Consider the following 18,237-nt stretch of genomic DNA (forward strand, 5'->3'; position numbering starts at 1 on the left):
AAACATGCAAATCCTCCAGTGGCAAAAAGGACCGAGCCAGGGTCTGCTGCTGCTGTGGAATGAACTTTCACACAGCTGGTGGGAGGCCAAGCCAGGAGCCTTCAGACTCTTCTGGACTGGCAGCTCAGCACCATCAATTCCAGGCAGCCTTTTGAGCCTGGCACACTTTGGTTCAAAAGATGCAAAACCGAGGAAATCAGTGAGCAATGGTAATTTTAAAGAAGGGCTGGCAATATATTACGCAGTATATGATATAATCCACTTGGTTAGCAGCGAGTCAATATTCTGTACTGCAAGCATGACCGAGATCCTCACCTACCTGCAGGACACAGCCCTGCACACACCTGGCCCCAGCGGCACCCGGCCAGGAAGCGCCAGGAGAAGGGGAGGCCTTGGGGAGCAGCCCGAGAGCTCCCGGCCAGGCAGAAATATCCAGCAGCACATTTCCCCTCCAGCCTTCCATGCCTGGAGCAGAGAGGAAAACAACGATTTGTGTACTCTGAGCTGCTGCTGCTGCTGGTTTGGTGCAAAACCAGAGCAAGTACTGACACAGTGAATACTGCAAAGTTTGCAATAAAAATAATTTCTGATGTGAGAGAGAAAACAGACACATTTTTCCACTTATAAAAACACGTAGATGACTGAAGTGAGCCAGTTCAAATTCCATGAACGTGGAAAATTGCTGTAGATGAAGTTGTGGGTGACTTTCCACTGGGCTGGACTTTCTGCATTACTCCTGTGATTTCATAAATGCCACCTATACCTCTGTCAGGTGCTTCTTTGTGCCACAACAATGATGCCAGACTGGTTTTGCCTCCCCAAATCCACAGATCCAATGCCCCTGTACCCAACCGTGTGTCTAAACTTATATTTCTTCTCACTGAGTGAGAGAAATGCAGGAGAGAAGCTGGGAAGAACTTCAGCAGCATGAAACAAGGATGCCAAACTGCTCCAGAGAAAGGGAAATGATGCCAGGCTGAATTGAATCCTAACCTGCAGTAGTGGCCAGGCAGGCAAGGCAGGCATTCCCTCTCATTCCAGAGGCCCGTCACGTTTTCAGGAGTGAAGGTGCCTTCAGGACAGGTGAGAGGAACTCGTGTCCCTAAAAGGGAGGCCACAGAGACAACGATAAAGCTCAGTATGAGTGTTGGGGTCTGACAAGGCTCTCGAGCTGCAGCAGAGCATAACAAGTGACTCTCAGGTGGCCACTGTGCCACACCGGCTCATTGCCACCTCCTGGCCTGAGGGAGACACACAGGGCTGCACATCTGTAGGGTCACAGCGAGGCACACGACACCTGAGCCCTTGGCAAGTGCCAGAGTACCTGTGGGACAGTAGGAATGAGGTGGGCAGCGCCTGGCATCCCCTGCCACCAGCTCCTGGCAGTAGAATCCTCTCTGGCACGGGATGCAGGAGGCAGAGCCTGCGGCTGGCTGGTACTGCCCAGCAGGGCAGGGCCTCGGGAGGGCTGTCCCTGACCTGCAGAAGTGACCCTGGCAAGGACAGAGGCGGGAGAGGATTTCAGTGCCAAACTTCGGGGCTGTGTAAATCGCAGAATCACCCAAACCTCTGTGGGGATGTAACCAGTGTTTCTGTCAGCTGTGGGCGACCCTTTGCCACTGCCCAGAGCTGAGAACTCCCTCTCCCAGCCCTGAGCAGTACCTTGGGGCACAGGAACGCCGTGGGGCTGGCAGAGCTGAAGTTTGCTGGGCAGTAAAACCCCTCAGAACAAGGTCCTGTTGGAGAGCTCAGCCCAGCACTGGCACAGAAAGCCCCGGGGTAGCAGGGCACACAGCTGGCCTGGGAGCTGCCTCCTGAGGGGACACAAACACCAGGGGACACAGGAGATGGGGGAACACCCAGTGCACTCCCAGCATCAGCAGCACTTGTTTGAACTGGTAACATGTGGCCACCATCACTGGTAACATGTGGCCACTGACCTTAGGGGCAGCTGGTCACCACTGAAGTCACCACAGCACAAACCCATGGGTGAAATCGCACTCACCAGTGGCGTTGTTGAGGGTCCCAACTGGGCAGGCAACTGGGAAAGGAGTTCCCTCTGGACAGTAGTGCCCCAGAGGGCAGGGCCCGCTGAGAGGGAACCCAGGTGTCCCACGTGGGGTGGCATCGGTGGCTCCCCCTTCACAGAAGTACCCGGCCGAGCACAGACCTGAGCAACACAGAGGGAGGCAGCCACCGCCCACAGCACCTCCTCAAACCCTCACAAACAGCAGATAACTCTGGAGAGAGGCCAAAGCCCATCCTTGTCCTGGATTATCACTGCTGATAGCCTGGGCTGGTCACCTTTGCTTTGCCTTTCCTTCTTCTCATTAACCCTTGGCCTCCATCGCTTTCTTTACTTGCTCTGACCTCACCTAGCGTTTGCTCACTTTATCTCCTCTCTAACTGCTTCCCTACATTTTGTTTCCTGTGGGAAGAGTTCTGCATCTCTTCTTTCCAGGTATCCAACCCTGGAGTTTTGGCCCAGGCACAGTTAAATGGGAGGGGAAGGATTTAGGAGGACAGAAAGAGCAGTGATGAAAGTGTTAAAGGAAGAGAAAGCAGAAAAAAGGGAGAGAAGGAAAAGCAATGCAGTAACAGAAATAGCATCCAAAATAAATATTCAGTGAAAAGAAGGAAGCAGAGGAAAAGAAGAGGCTGGTAAGCCCAGACACAGGTGAAGGGTGTCCTGCAGTAGCCTTTACCCCGTTCATGAAGATGTTTCCCATTTCCCCACATCCTCCAGCCCCAATCCCCAGCCCCTGTGCTGGGGCAGGGCTGTTCTTACCCAAACTCACCATCAGGCTCCCAGTTGGCCTCTCCCCTGCAGTATCTCCCCACGGGGCACTGCCTGCAGGCTGTGGGTGCCAGTGCCCCGTCCAAGGGGTTCAGTGTCCCCTCGGGGCACGGCAGGGGGACAGCAGTGTGGCCTGGACAGTAGTACCCTGGGCACAGAGAGGAGACACTGCTCAGAGCCAGGGGGAAGGGGCAATGCTGGGCTCGCTCCGAGCAGTGCCAAATCCCCCATTCCCTGAGTGCAGAGAGGAATCCCCCACTCCTCCTCCCACCCGAGTTCGGGGTGTGCAGCACCCCTGTGCTCACCTCTGGGGCAGCTGAGGGGCTGCACGGTGCCAGCACTGCCACAGGACGTGCCAGCCGGGCAGGGCAGGCAGGCGCTGGCCCCGGGCACGGGGCTGAAGGTGCCAGGCTCACACGGCAGCTCCAGCCCCGAGCCCGCGGGGCAGTAGGAGCCACGGGGACATCTGTATCCATGGATCCCATCCGAAGGGCAGGGAGCAGAGTTTCCTTCCAGGCAAACATAGCTGGAGAGACAGAGAATCCAGGCCTGGAACAAGGAGCTCCCAGCGCTGCACACAGGTGAGGATGGGGGAGGCACACGAGGAGCCGTCCCTGGAAAACGCAGCTTGGTTCAGCTGTGCTGGCAACTTCCCCCCACTTCGTGCCCTGAAAATCCTGGGAAAAGGCTTTTTTACACCAGGCTGCCTGGAAACTGTTCTCATTCTGGAAGGAAGCGCCTTTGAAACTAAAATATTTTTGCTTCAAAACACAGGGCCCAGGTGTTCAGTCCCTGCTGCCTTTGCTGAGCCTCTTTTTATCCCCAGGGCTCTCTTCCCTCCAGCATTTCCCTCCCAGCCCCTCACAACGAGCAAAGATGAACAAATACAGAAACCATGATTGTTCTAAGAGCTGAGCGACAAGGAAATGAGAGCTGTGATCCCATCACAGACAAGGATTCAAGTGATGGAGTTTCTGGGGGAGAAAAAATTCCCACTCCTGAAGGCAAACGACTGAGTGTGAAAGGAACAGCACTGAATGAAACACCAGAAAAGCAGCTTTTTTTTCTGCCTGGAAGCAAGACCAATTCCAGCTGAGCAAAGGTGCTGAAAAGCAGCAAACTGCTCCCTGTTGAGGGACAAGAACTTCACAGATTTTGGAAGTCGAGGGTCATTTATAATTTATAATTTACATTTCGTCACCATCCAGCACAGAAAATCTTAATGATTACTGTTACAACCAGGTTGTAATAACTTTTAGGGTAAAAGGAAATTTTGGGAAGGCTTGAAGTTCATCTAAGACAGGTCAAATCCCGTGTATTCCCAAGAATAAGTCTTTTCAGTCCTCAATGTAACCCTCATTGTACTCCCAGCTTAGCCTCAAACTCTAAACAAATCTCATTGTGATTTTCTCTGCTCAAGTCAAGAGCCAGCTGCTCCCAGAAATCCTTCCCCATGAAATCTCATTACACTGCACTGAAATCACTTCTGAGACTCTCTTACACTTACAAAATAAATCAAATTTCTGTAGCCTCTTGCCCTGAGGCTCCTGGCACGGACAGACACTGCTCAGGGCACTTTACACAGGCTGGGAATGGTGCCTTGTCCCTGGTTCTTGCACCACCTTGTGGGAGAAGAGGACTTAGAAGGGGAAAAAAAGGTTAAATTCCCAGTAAATGTGATTATGGGGCTAAATAAGGGATCTGCAGCAGCAATTTATTTATAATAATAATTTTTTTTTTCACTGAAAACAGAGGAAAAAAAGATGTATAAGAATGTCAGGCAAACGTGAAGGGAACAGGAATGTCTCTGAAACATCCACATCCCAACCAAAGGGCTGAGAACAAGGCCAGGATCTGGAAATTCAGATGTCCCTTGATTATAACTGCCAGCAAGGCTGCGTTTTGTCACTGACCAGTGACAGTGACACTCACCCTGGGTCACACAGAGACGTCTGGGCCAGCTCAGCCAGCCCTGGGCCACTGCAGACCCTCCCAGCTGGGCAGGGCTGGCACTGCTCCTCTGCCCCCAGGCCCACGGCGCTGGACAAGGATCCAGGGGGACACGGCCTGGGGTGCCCGGTGCCACGGGGGCAGAAGTGGCCCACGGGGCAGATGTCATTGCCAGGCAGGGCAGGGCTGGAGGATTCCACCTGGATGAGGAAAATACAGGGGAAAAGTGTTGTCAGGAGGAGATTTGGCACAGTGTGCACAGAGAGAGGTGCTGGGCAGGGCACACAGGGGCTGAGTCCTACAAATCTGCTGCCTCTGAAACTAAACAAAGACCACTGGCATAAAAAGGGTGCAGGCCTCTGAAAGGTGCTTATCCTGTCCCTGATGGCATCTTTTAGAGGAGATATTACACCCCACACTCCAGTGCAATGTAGAAATGAAGGTTTGGCTGGAATTTATCCATGGGCAGCCAGCTATTCCAGCAGACATCAGGAACAGCCGGTCCCTGCAGCTGAGGGAGAAGAAATGCTTGGAAAGCATCCCACCAGAAGCAAGGAGATTGTGACAGGCCAGTCCTGGTCCCCAGATCACTGTGCTGCTGCTGCTGCCTGGCACTCACCCTATGCTTGAAGGGGGCTGGGCTGATGGCTCCCTTGGCACAGTGATAACCTGGGTAACAAAATCCAGAGGGCTGGGATAGACCTGGAGCTGAGCAATACATCCCTGAAACGAACAGAGATCCATGTCAGGGGGGAGAGCTGCACAGAACAGCAGTGGAGGGGTCAATAATGTGAAAGGAGAACTCTTCTGCACGTTTGCCCCCCCCCTGTGCCCAGTCCCTTCTCACCTGCTGGGCAGGGCTCGCAGTCAGACTCGCTGGTGGCACCAGTCCTGGGGCCAAAGGTGCCCTTGGGACATGGGTGCTCCATGCTGAAGTTGGTCCCTGGCAGACAGAAGTGCCCAGCAGGGCACAGCTCAGGAGTTTGTGCTCCAGGACCTGGGATACAAGGGAAGAACCTTGCTCAGGAGGGATTGTGCCAGGTGATGGCATCGTCTATCAACAGAACCAGCCTCCCTCCCTGATTAGTCCAGCCAGACACAGGGCACAGGGAAAGCAGATCCCAGGGGGCAAGAGGATCCCCGTGGATAGCAGTGGGGTCTGGCAGGTGATGAGCAGCAGAAGCCTGCAGACCATGATCCTTCAGAAGGGATTTTGCCCAGATCAGAGACAATGGAAACCCAAAATAATGGTCTCCTCCATCATACACCTCTACCAAGCATCAGGAAGTACCAATTCTCTGAAGTTCAGCCTGAGACAGAGAACACCTCATCACACAGGTGAGTCAGTCCTGAGTTAAATGCCTGGGGAAAACCAAGGTTCCCCATGAAAGAGCTCAGCTGGGATTCTGAGGCTCTCAGTAGTGGTTTCAGCTCTGCTAAAACTCATGTTAGCTCAGCCAAGTAATTCCTTCCCTGTTGCTTCAGCTGCTCACCTGAGAAAGGAAAAGCCTGGAAGGTGATGGATGAATTTGTTACTGTCAGAGTGACCACAAAGATCTCAGGGCTGGGGGGAGCAGACAAACATCTTGTGCAGGCAGATGGTGAGAAGCTCTGAGGAGGGGCAGCTCTGGCTCATGGCCAGACCAAGAGCTCCCTGCCAGGAATATTTGTTTCCCTGCGAGGCCAGAGCCATGTCAGACATGCACAAGAGGTGCAGAGGAGTTTTAACAGCAAACAAGGAGTTCTGGGTGACCTGAGGCTGCTCCCGAGAACCCAGCAGCAGTTTTGGAATTGAAATGATTCTTAGTGCTAGAAACCATCGCCGACTAAAAATGATGTGGGGCACTCAGTTTGTTCTTGCTGTACCCAAGGCTGTCAGAAGTGAAGCTGTACTGGGTGATTTTCTTCCCTCACTCTGTAACCCCAGCACATCCTCACCGCTGCAGGAGTGCCCAGCGGGGCACAGCTCACAGTCTGCTGCCTGCCCTTTCCCACTGACAGGGCTGAAGCTTCCTGGGCTGCAGGGGATTGGGAATTCAGAGCCTTCAGGGCAGTAGGAGCCAGCGGGGCAGAGCCTGTGGTCTGGCTGTGTGGAGCCAGGGTCACAGAAATACCCAGCCTGACACGGTCCTGCAAGAGAAAAGCTTCAGCGTTAGGTTTGGAACCAGAAAATGTAAAAAATATCCAAATTGGGAGAGAAGAAGGATGTTGGATGCATGCGGTACACACCAGATACAGCAGCCAGGCCTTCTCCTTGGCAGAACTTCCCTGCAGGACAAGGCAGGCAGGAATTACGGGAACCCATCCCGGATTGGGGCAGGAAGGTGCTGCTGGGACAGGGCTGTGGCTCAGGGCTCCCTGGAGGGCAGAAATGCCCTGCTGGGCATAGACCCCCTGTCCCATCACTGACAGGGTTGGGCACACGGGCCTGGGAAGTGCAGAAATGCCCAGGCCAGCATGGACCACTTGGGGCTGAGAGTCCTAAAGGCAACGGGCACCAAGTCAGACGAGCCAGAGGCATCCCCTAAATCACAGCTCTGGGACTAGACCATCCAGACAAGCCTGGCCACCACGATGACCCCAGAGCCTCCCGGCCAGGCAAGAGCTCTGTTAGTTAAAAGCTCGATCTGTACTCTCAATATTTACCCACACAACTGATGAGCAGAGAGATAAAAGCCCAAATGGTTTCCTAAATCACCCTTTTAGAGGAGGGACGATAATTACAGGGCTTTCCACTAAGAGACAAACCCAAATGAGTCCTAGGCCCCAGGCTGCCTGACTGCTGGTTTCATAACCTTTGTAGAACAAAACCACATTGATCTGCCTTTAATTTAACTTTCAAAAGATGGTTTGCAAAAAACCTTTCAAATCTACTCAAGGGCTCCCAGAAATGGCTGCAAATGCTGCATAAAATTTAGATGAACTGCGCAGAACCCTTCATTCGCTCCCAGACCCAAAGCAGATGAGGATTTTGTTTAATCCACACACAATTCCCACCTGCCCTGGCACAGAACGTGCCCCCAGGACAAGGCCTGCAGTCCCTGGGGTTTGCCAGGCCGGGCTGGTGGCTGTAGGTGCCCTCTGGACACGGGTACTGGTTGGCAGCTCTTGTTCCTGGCGGGCAGTAATGTCCTGCTGGGCATTCCAGGGCTTTGGCCACACCGTGGATGTTCTCTTGGACATCACCTGGGTGCTCTTGTGGGGCACAGAACCTGCCAAAAGATCCCAGTGCTTGTGCTCTCCCCCTGTTCTGGCAGGGGTAAAAAACTTTGTGCACAGCAGTGACTACACCATGAAAGGGAAGGAGATTCCTTGGAAAAACCAACAGAGAGCTCAGGTGTGACCTGGCAGGATCACCCTGCTCACCCCAGCAGGCAGAACATCCATCCACATCCACATCCCATCCACGTCCATCCACAGGCTGGATTCCCTGTGGTACAAGAACTTTGGTGGCACAGAAAATCACACAATGAAGGGAAAGGTGATGTGAAAAAAGAAACAGGAAAACCAGACTTGTACATCAAAGTGTGTCTTGTACATCACACACAGAGCAGCCTGAGGCAGAGGGAAACACCTGATAATTCCTAAGAAAGCAACGAGAGGAAGGAGCAAATCCATGTCACTCACATTCCTGCTGGGCATGTTTCACACTGGCCCTTCCCAGCCTGCTCCTGGTATTCTCCAGGGGGACAGGGCACAGGCTCCGGGCTGCCAGGGGGGCAGTAGTGACCCACAGGACACAAATAATCTGAGAGCAAAAAAAGAAATGCCTCTCTAACATCACTGCTGTGGTGAAAATATTTGTATTTTTTCAGCTTTCTTTTGCTTGATAAGATCCCCTATTTTTGCTACTTCCTACTATTACCCAATAATTTACCCTGTGTTACTTGGAATAATTTTTGGAAAACGTTTTTAACCCCAACAGTCATTTCTAAACTGTAACCAAAGCCAGATTTTAAACTGATCTTGCTGCTGAAACTCCTGTAGGTAAAGAACGATCCCAAAGAATTCCTACCTGAGTGCTGGTCTGACGCAGAGCCTGCAGGGCAAAACCATCCTTCCTTACACAAGCCCTCCGGGGAGCTCTGGCCATGCTGGGGGCAGAACCAGCCCGGGGAGCAGGGCTGGCAGTCCTGTGCTGAGTGGCCACCAGGATGAGGCAAGAAGGAGCCTGGCAATAAAACCCCACCAAAATCCCATTATTGCATCCTCACATCCCCCGCTGGAAGTGGTTGTGGGGGAATTACCAGGATCCCAAAGCAGCAGCTCGCATGGGAACTTTCTGGCTGCACTTGTCCCAGAAGATGCAGAAGGATGCTGGTTTAGGAAGGAATTCTCCAAATCCCAGCAGTCCCTGGGATGAGAGCTTCCTATCAGAGGGTCCTGACTGCTGGCTGAGGTGAATTCCTGTTTATTTCTGGACTGAGCAGTGCAATCCCTTGCTAATACAACTGTAGATTTAATCCAGGAAAGAAACAAACGTTCCACAGCCTCTCGTTTAATTTAACCCTTTGCCTCATTAGTGATGCTGTTAATGATACTCTCTCCCTCAGCAGGGGGGTGCAGAGGCTCTCACATGTCCTGGCTGTGTGAGCTGTCCTTCAGGAGGGCTCAGCAGGAGCTTCCCTCCCCACCAGCAGCTCTGGGGGCAGTTCAGCAGCTCCTGTCTGATTTAGGGCTCACGTCCCAGTGCAGCAGCACTGGATTAGTGGCTGAATTTCCATGCTGAGAGCAGCTTTTCCTTGGGGAATAGAGGAGAACTTCAGCACAGCCTGACAAGGGCTGCAGAGCAAGGGCACAGCCTCAGCTGGGCTCTGGGAAGGGAAATGCCAGCAGGGACCAGCTGCCACCAAACCTACCTGGGGGACACGGAGATGGGGAATAACTCCCTGCAGGACAGAAGTGGCCTTGGGGACAGAGGTTTCCCCCTGCTCCATCCCTGGGGTTTGGGATTGTGGAGCCTCCGGTGCAGTAGAAACCAGCCTCGCAGGGACCCGATGGAGCTGCCAGCTCTGGGCTGGCACAGAACCAACCTGGAGCACGGGGCAGAAGCAGGAGCAGCTTTTGGAGACAGCAGGAGCAGTCCCAGCACAAGGCTGGGGTTGCCTGTGGATCTTGGCACAAGGGGAAAGAGGACACAGGTACAAAAACCCAGCCCAACAAATTTGTGCAGGAAAAAAGACTCAGCTCCTACCTGGAGGGCAAGGAAGAGGAAGGGATGACCCAGCAGGACAGAAAGTTCCTGCTTGGCACAACCCAACAGATCCTGGAGCTGGAGCTGCCTTTCCTGTGAGTGGGAAAGACACAGCGTGAGTTGAAACATGAGAATTGCAATAGCCCAGGAAGAAAAGAGCTAGAGCACTGAATTAAGGGGGAAAAAGGGAAAGAAATCCATCCTGAACCTGTCTGGTGACCCTAATATTCCCCTAATATCCTTTAGGTGACCCCAATATCCCCCTCAACAACCCCCACCATCACACTTTACTGTTCTCCTCCCTACCAGAGTAATTTCCAGGAAACACTGGCTTGCTTGATGTGGATCCAGGTGGACAAAACCACCCAGGCATGCAGAGTCCATCTGGCCTGGCCAAGCCTGGCCTGGAACAGACCCTTCCAGGAGGACACAGCTGGCACTTGGAAGCATCCCAGAGATTCAGGGCTTCGCTGTAGGTTCCGGTGGGACAAGGATGCTGCGTGGCAAATTCTGTGTTCCTGGGGCAGTAGTGACCTAAAAAGAAAAGGTGGTTTCGTAATGGTTAGGACAGGCTGGGAACAGCCTGGGAAGGATTCCCAGCCTGCACACGAGGCATTCCCTTCATCTCTCTGTGGGAAGGACTGATCCCAAGCCACGATGATGGGTCTATCCTGCAATTTATCACTGCTCTGACAGATACATCATATCAGTAGTATGAGATGAGCTGAGGGACAGCAAGATGCCCCTGGGTGGGGCACAGACCCACCTTGAGGACAATCTGTGTAGTTGGTGGAGGCAGAGGTGCAGTAAAAGCCCTCTGGGCACTCCAGGCACCGTGTCCCGCTCCAGGACGGGCTGTAGGTCCCTGCAGGGCACGGCTGGGCTCTGCTGCTGCCCACCTCGCAGTAATGGCCAGGGGGGCACGGACCTCCACTGCCTGTTGGCTTGGAAGGAAAGCACCACAGTTACAGCCTAAAAACTCCTCGTGTGCAACAACATCTGAGTCAGATTCTGAAGGTGAAGAGAAGCAGACATTGACCGTGAAATGCTGCTCTCACCCCTCAGTCCTGAAGGCTGCACAAAGCCAGTGCTGAGTCTTGTCATCTCTAAAATTCCTGCTGAATTTTGCCTCAGAGGAGGGCTGGCAGATGCAGCATTCTAATCAAACTCATGAACTGTTAACCTCTGGAATTTTAATCTGATGTGGCATTCCATGCTGCTTTGCAGCATCAACATGCAAAGACAGAGCTATTGCTTAGATTTTAAATGTAAAGCTCAAGGAAAGACAGATGTATTTTGTTATCTCTGTTCCCCTTTCACTACCAATCAACCAGATGCACCTGACAAAGAGGGTAATGTTGAAAGGGAGAGTTTAATCCAGGGCAGGAGAACTCAGGTGACCTTGTGGCCCTCGGTTCCACAGATATTTTATATATTTTACACCATTTCCACCACAGCACATCTTACCCTGGGAGGTTTGGGAGATAGGCTCCCTCCACTGCAGTAGAACCCAGCCTCACACAATCCAGTGGGAGACACAAGTCCAGTGCCATTGCAGAAATATCCTGAAATTAAATTAAGAGGCACCACGGAAGGACAGTAACCATGTTGGTCACTCCAGACAGACAACAGCAAATTTGGGATGAGGAAATGTTCATCCTGTTTGATTCACCTACAGCTGCTCTGCTGAGAAGAGCCACAGAGAACAAGCAGCACTTGTGTCACCTCTGAATGCGAGAGCACCCAGAGAAAGGGTGGGAAGGGAACCTCTCTGTCTAAACTTCACTGTGAGCATCCTCTGAGGTGGAAAAGTGGCAGATTTGGTCTCTATTCTCTGCCTAACACCTCTCCCCAAAAAAGCTCTGCCTAACACCTCTCTCCAGGACAGCAGTTGTGCAGGATTGCCTGCTCCAGAGCCACAGGAGCCCTAGAAACAGCTGAAAGCTCATTAATCAGGATTTTTCAGTGCTTTACCTGCATCACACAGGAGGCAGTCCTGGATCCCAGTGTTCCCAGCTGAGCTGCTGTACTGGCCAGGAGGGCAGGGCAGTGGGGAGGCAGAGCCCAGAGGGCAGTAGGCTCCCTGGGGGCACCTGTTCCCCACCAGGCCATCGCTGGGGGTTGGACTGGGAGCTCCTCCAGTGCAGTAGAACCCAGCCAGGCAGGGTCCTGTCACCTGGGACTGCCCAGGGAGTGCACAGAAGTGCCCTGAGAGAGCAAACAAGGCCATCAGCACTGGCAGAAAACCCTGGAAAGACATTTCAGGGAGCAAAACACCCTCTGAACCTCAAGGGCACTCAGTACCCACTGTCACCACACTGAGAGAGGCTCCTCTGCCTCACCTGGCTCACAGGGGCTGCAGTGGGACCTCAGGCTGCTGCCAGCTTGGGGGTTGTAAGTCCCTTTAGGACATGGGAACTGAGCTGCAGAAGCAGTGCCTGCAGGGCAGTAGTGGCCAGGGGGACATTCATTCTCCAGAAAGGAAGAGGAATTCTTGGGGCAGAAGAACCTGGGCCAAAGAGAGAATAAAAAAAATGAGGATTTTGGCTCCTGTGCTGGATTGACCAGAAAAGAGACCTAATTCACTGCACTCTGAGCTGATTGCCCAAATACCAAATTGATGGCATAATTGCAAAAGCCACAGAGACATAATTTTCTTAACTTGAATCCCAACACATCCAGGCTGTGATTCATCAACTTGTAAAAGTTAATCAAGTTCAAATCCAGGCAGTAATTGGAGATAAATCCCCCAAGGAAAAGGCAGGCTCAGCATCAGGTGATTTTCAAGATCCTCTTCCCCTTCAGCAGGCCGGTGCCAGCCTGTTGCCAAGGAAACCAGCTTTTACTCCAGACATGGAACAAGTTTATGGTGCCAATGGTTTCTGTGCTCTGAACAGCCTAAATTCCCTTCCAGTGGGGCTGTATGTGGGGTTGGGGCTGTTCCTGGTCCCATAATCACTGGGTGGTGGTGTGAAACAGCTCAGCAGCTGCTCTGCTGCCTGACAGCACTTCCTCAAGTGCTTTCCAGTGGTAAAATAACTCATTTTCCCCACACACACTGCTCCACGATGCCTGGATAAGCAATTATTTCCAGCAGTTCCTAAGCTCACTGTGTCTCACCCTTCAGGACACAGCAGGCAGCTGGTTTGGCTCTGTGAAGGGTTATAGGATCCTGCTGGGCAAGCAATTGGAAGAGCTGTGCCCTGGGGACAGAAGTACCCTGGAAGAGAAGGAGCAGATCGGAATCAGCAGAGTTTGGAGAGTCAAAGACAAACCAGGCATTTGTGTGTGACTTTAACTCACCCTGGGGACACGGCGCTGCCTCCTCACCAGACACACAGTACTGACCCTCTGGGCAAGCCTGGCACTGCTCCCCATGGGAATGGGGCACGTGGGAGCCAGGGGGACACGGGACTGGGCTCCTGGAGGCCCGGGGACAGAAGTGACCGACTGGACACGGAGCTCCTGAGAGGCCATCGGTGGGAGTCGGGGTCTGGGCGCCGCTGGCACAGTAGAACCTGCAGCCAGGACACACCTCTGGGTTTCAAACAGCTAAAACCCCCTTGGAGACCATCCCTGCTCCAGCAGGGCACGGAAATGGCATCGTTCTGCTACTCACCCAGGGCTGCACTGCCCCGAGGGTGCCCTCTGCCCAGAGCCATTGCAGAAGTGTCCCCCAGGACAGGGCTGGCATTCCTGCACGTTCCTCCTGCCCTCCCGGCCTGACCACGTGCCAGGAGGGCACTGCAGTGGCACTGGGGCACCTAGCGAGATCGGTGACAGCAGGGTGAGGAAATGGCTCCCAGCATTGCTAGGAATGAAGGAAAATGCTGCTCCAAAGCTCCCCTACCTTCAGGACAGTAGTGACCAGCAGGGCAGGGCAGCCCTGACTCTCCATCCTGGGGGTTTCTCACCCGGGCACCGCTTTTACACCAAAAGCCCTCAGCACAATCTCCTAGAAAAACAGAATAATGAGGAAAGAAAAACCACACAAATACAGATTTCAGACACAGCCGTTTGCCATCTAGGAGTCCCTGATGGAATGGTCAGCACAGGAGCTGCTGTACCTGCCAGGAGGGCAGGGCCGGTGGCAGATGCCACGGTGGCAGAGACAGAGGAGCCCTTCACAGCCTGAGCACTGCCTCCACATTCCAATAAATATCCCACATTCCAATAAATATCCCACATTCCAATGAGGATTCCAGCACACATTTCCCTTCAGAATCATAATCAGCACATCCTTAAGCAGAGACTGAAACATTAAGAATTCTATCAAAGTGCTCTGCTGAATTAGGGCCTTTCAGGATAAGGACCAACAAAAAATCATCAGACGTGGAAAAAAACCCAGTCCTGAGAAAAAAATAGAGAGATGTCATTGCTGGGTATTTTGCCCTCTGTTTCTCTGCTAAACCTAATCACGTGCACATCAATTACAAGGAAGGATTAGTTCTTTGGGAACCAGGCTAAAAACCCAAACTAAGTCTAAATAAAATGCCAGACAGGTTTGACACCGGAAAACTCCACACTGGATTTTTTTAAAGAGGTATCACACATAGAATTCTGGCTCCTGCAGTCCTCTCACTCCTTGCTTAGAAAAATGAATCTTTTTCTTTCTCAAGCAGTTTTTGACAAGTAAAATGGGACATTTCACCTCAGCTGAGGTGAGAACCCTGGGGCCCAGCTCCAAGCCCTGCACTGATTATCAGCCACTGATGATCCCAGCAGGATGCTCAGAGGAGCAGCAATGCACCTGTTGGGGCAGCAAGGCCAGGGAGTTCACAGTATTTTCCTGCTGGGCATCTTTGACATTCCTGGACAGATTTCAGTTTTTGCCTCGGCCCGAAGGTCCCTGCAGGGCAGCTGTGCTGAGAGCTCCTGCTGGTCCCTGCTGGGCAGTAAAAGCCTTGTGGGCAGGGGTAGAGGGTGACATCAGTGACTGGTCCTTGCTGGCTGTCACAGTAAAAACCTGCAGGGACAGAGGGAAGAGCTGAATTAGACACAGAGAAGCTGCTCATTAGGGAAGAACAGCTTCTCCAGGCACACAAAGCATCTCACTGGCCCCTCACAAAATAAACCTGCTGCTGGCATTAAATAACTATTGATCTGACCCTCTGCTGCTGCACAAACACACTGCACTCTTAGCAGGAAATTTAACACCCAACAGTCCCCAAAAAACAGGAGAAAACCTACAGGTGACACAGGAAAACACTTCATGACCCAACATTGATCTCTCTGTTCCCTTCAGTCACTGAAACCCTTCAAGTAAAGTTTTCCCACTGAACATCAGAGTTTTTCCATGTCAGTGTTCAAACTGCTCCGAAAACACAGATGTTGCTAATTCTGCTTTCACATCTGAGCTGCTTTGACCTCTAATGGCCTTTTCAGAGAGAGACAGAAAATGTTCTCCTCCAGTGCAGAGAAGAAAACCAGTGGGCAGCAGATCTTTGGTCATAGAAGGCTCAAAAGGCAACAACAAGCTGTCATCTCTTGTCTGAGGGAAGCACAGAACAACACTTGGATCCTGTGAAACACAGCTCCTGTTTTCTGCACGTGCAGCACCTCTGGCTCCTGTCAGATCTCCCAGCAGGGAAATGGCTTTTCCACTCTTGAAAAATGGCTTTTCCACCCACAGAAAGACATTTATTTTGAATTTGTCACTCACAGTCCTTTGAGCACATCCCCAGAGACCGTGACAGCCTGAAGGGCACTTTATTCCCCTCTTACCTTCCCAGCACTCCCCAGTTGGGGCACTGAGGCCAGGTTCCTCACAGTAGAAGCCAGAGGGGCAAGGCTGGCATTCAGAAAGTGCTCTCCTCCCTGGCAGGCTGGAGAAGGTGCCTGCTGGGCAGGGCTGGGGCGCTGCTGATGCTGCAGCTGCGAGAGGAGAAGCAAGACAGAAACGAAAAATGAAAGAATGAGTGAGAGGGCTGCACTCAGGGCTTGGATGAACACAAAACAGCAGCAGGGAAGCCTTATTTTCCACTCATAGATCCACCAGTGCTGCATGGGAGGGGACAGACATTGTTGGCTTCATTTTACCCACAGGTGAAGCCAATTAAAGTTCAGCTATTGAGACAAAGATGTCACCTCCCACTTTTAAAGGAAAGGGGAAGAATCAGGGGAAGAATCTGGGACTTTGGCACCATGGACAGACCCCAGCCAGTTGGCTGCCACACCCTGTCAGTGTTTCAAGTGTTCTGTGCCGTGAACTTTTCAGTGCTGGATACCCACTGCAGTAAGAGCCCACAGGGCAAATGTTCCCAGTCACACCATCCGTGGGTTTAGGGCCAGCAGCTTCCCCTGCACAGTAAAACCCAGCAGCACATTCCCCGCTGGGGACAGGCAGCCCTGCAAGACAGAGAGGATGGTGGCACTCAGAGCACTGAGACAAAGGGGGAAAACAACTGCTCACAGCCTCCCTCTGGAAGGCACCATGGGCGTCTTGCAGGCACTGCTACATGTCCATGGAAATACCAGGAATATCCCCTCAAAACTCCTGTTCCCCACAGACACCAACCTGAGGCATTGCAGAAGAGCCCCAGGGGGCAAGGAAGAGGCTCTGGGCTTCCCTGGGGACAATAAAAGCCAGCTGTGCACTTCCCCCCGGTGGCAGTGGCTGGGCACAGGCAGTTGGCATTGGTGTAGTTGTCCAGGTCAAAGGGCTGGGAGGTCCAGGCTGCTGAGATGCAAAACCAGCCTGGGAACAGGAAACGGGACTGAGCAGCTCTGGCAATGACAGAGCCCCCAAAACATCACAAATAAACCAGCTGGGATGGCTTTGGGTGTAATGTGGGCACAGCAGAGGGTGTGGGACAGGTTCATCCCACCGAAGTTGAACACCACCAGGCCGTAATTTCCCACGCAATAGCACATGCAATTCAATATTATAAAATAATACCATGTTTTAATATTAATGAAGATGGGAAGAGATCTTGCAACGCTAAATTCAGGACTTTTGCTTTATGGCCACAGGGCTCAGCTCAGCTGCCTGAGCAGCTCAGAAGGCAGAGACTGCTCATGGCTCAGAGCCGACCAGCAGAGGTGTGTTCAATCCTGCTAAATACCTACAGTTCAACAAGAGGATCCAGCAAACCGACTGGAAGGGCTGTGGTAAAGCTGCACGGTGAAAGCACCACCCTCCCAAACACCCTGTCCCAAGGGCTGGGCACTGCCTCACCCAGCAGCCCCACACTGACCTGGGTCACACCTGCCTGAGGGAGCTGTCAGCCCCTCCTTCCCGCAGTAGTGCCCAGGTGGGCAGGGCAGGCAGCTGTCCAAGCTCTGGGTCATGGGGTCGGGGTTGTAGTAACCCCTGGGACAGGGAAACTCAGTGGCAAACTTGGTGCCTGTGGAATAGAGAGAGCAGGAACCTTTCATGGAATATAAACACGATCCTGGCTCTGAATCCGCTGCATCACCTCGTGCACTCTTTGCCAGTCTGTCCCACTGCTGATCCCCTTCATGGCCAAAACTGGCTTTGGGTGCTGTGTAATTTGTGAGGCTGTTAAGCAATGGTCATAGCTATAGTTTAAAGTATTGTTTTGGGGCATTTTTCTGTGAAGAACCAGGCTGACACAAACACTTTGTTCACAAAGAACTTCTTGCATTTAAAGGAGGATGTTTCAGCCTGGTTCCCTGGGCCCGTGTCTCACCTTTGGGGCAGTAAAATCCAGCTGGGCAGGGGTTTGAGCTGTAGCTGGTGGTGTTTTCTGGGCAGAAGTAGCCCGCAGCACAGGGGAAGCAGGCAGCTTGTCGGGAGAGGTTGTTGTAAGTCCCTGCATGGCAGGGCAGGGGAGAGCTGCTCCCTTCAGGGCAGAAGTGGCTCACAGGGCAAGGGCCTCCTTTCTCCCACACACCTGGGACACAGACAGGAGAAGAGGCAGAGAGTTGGAACTCTTCCCTGGCAATGATTATTCCCGAGACACAATAAATGACAATGGCTGTGCCCACTGCAGGCAGACACCCGTGACCGCCCCAGTGCTCAGTGCTCATTTGGTAACACTGGCATGTGCGGCACAAACCCCTCAAACAAAATTCACACAGGGATTTGGATGACTGACAGGAGGCAGGAGCAGGAATACTGGGAGAAAAGGTGGCATTTTTTAAAGCATTCTGTTGCCCAAACCCCGGTTCACCCAGCGCCGCTCACCAGGCGGTGACGGTGAGGAAGCCCCAGGCTGGCAGAAGTACCCAGGTGAGCAGGGTCCTGAGGGGGCTTTGAGGCCCGGGGAGCCACAGAAGTGGCCAGGTGGACACTCAGTGCAGCTGGAATCCTGCCAGTTGTGGAGCCTGAGAG

General features: G+C 52.7%; 1 protein-coding gene across 16 annotated transcripts in view; it reads right to left on the bottom strand.

The window, feature by feature from the left end:
* The window catches only part of LOC121667527 (SCO-spondin-like), a 69,395-nt gene that overhangs the window by 11,976 nt on the left and 39,182 nt on the right, over nt 1-18,237 (bottom strand). For 15 of the 16 annotated variants that reach the window (XR_006017084.1, XM_042034250.1, XM_042034251.1 and 12 more), the window contains 33 exons: nt 18,091-18,230; nt 17,594-17,797; nt 17,138-17,287; nt 16,459-16,638; nt 16,173-16,289; nt 15,666-15,815; nt 14,692-14,907; nt 13,792-13,896; nt 13,561-13,705; nt 13,245-13,459; nt 13,062-13,161; nt 12,284-12,450; nt 11,916-12,149; nt 11,409-11,506; nt 10,708-10,885; nt 10,248-10,475; nt 9,942-10,034; nt 9,607-9,780; nt 8,763-8,918; nt 8,375-8,495; nt 7,745-7,959; nt 6,977-7,228; nt 6,686-6,877; nt 5,595-5,744; nt 5,367-5,470; nt 4,730-4,947; nt 3,103-3,323; nt 2,799-2,945; nt 2,006-2,170; nt 1,663-1,814; nt 1,325-1,493; nt 994-1,102; nt 320-465 (listed from right to left, as the gene is read on the bottom strand). Coding sequence is in view for 15 of the 16 variants with exons in the window: in XM_042034250.1 (XP_041890184.1) it covers nt 320-465; nt 994-1,102; nt 1,325-1,493; nt 1,663-1,814; nt 2,006-2,170; nt 2,799-2,945; nt 3,103-3,323; nt 4,730-4,947; nt 5,367-5,470; nt 5,595-5,744; nt 6,686-6,877; nt 6,977-7,228; nt 7,745-7,959; nt 8,375-8,495; nt 8,763-8,918; nt 9,607-9,780; nt 9,942-10,034; nt 10,248-10,475; nt 10,708-10,885; nt 11,409-11,506; nt 11,916-12,149; nt 12,284-12,450; nt 13,062-13,161; nt 13,245-13,459; nt 13,561-13,705; nt 13,792-13,896; nt 14,692-14,907; nt 15,666-15,815; nt 16,173-16,289; nt 16,459-16,638; nt 17,138-17,287; nt 17,594-17,797; nt 18,091-18,230 (5,411 nt within the window). In the remaining variant the exon portion in view is untranslated. The remainder of the gene's footprint in view (nt 1-319; nt 466-993; nt 1,103-1,324; nt 1,494-1,662; nt 1,815-2,005; nt 2,171-2,798; nt 2,946-3,102; nt 3,324-4,729; nt 4,948-5,366; nt 5,471-5,594; nt 5,745-6,685; nt 6,878-6,976; nt 7,229-7,744; nt 7,960-8,374; nt 8,496-8,762; nt 8,919-9,606; nt 9,781-9,941; nt 10,035-10,247; nt 10,476-10,707; nt 10,886-11,408; nt 11,507-11,915; nt 12,150-12,283; nt 12,451-13,061; nt 13,162-13,244; nt 13,460-13,560; nt 13,706-13,791; nt 13,897-14,691; nt 14,908-15,665; nt 15,816-16,172; nt 16,290-16,458; nt 16,639-17,137; nt 17,288-17,593; nt 17,798-18,090; nt 18,231-18,237) is intronic. The other variant, XM_042034249.1, reaches the window with a different exon arrangement.

Source organism: Corvus kubaryi, unplaced genomic scaffold (assembly GCF_017639235.1).
Source record: "Corvus kubaryi isolate FWS band 111438036 unplaced genomic scaffold, C.kubaryi_AGA036_p1.0 37367, whole genome shotgun sequence".
Lineage (NCBI taxonomy): Eukaryota > Metazoa > Chordata > Aves > Passeriformes > Corvidae > Corvus > Corvus kubaryi.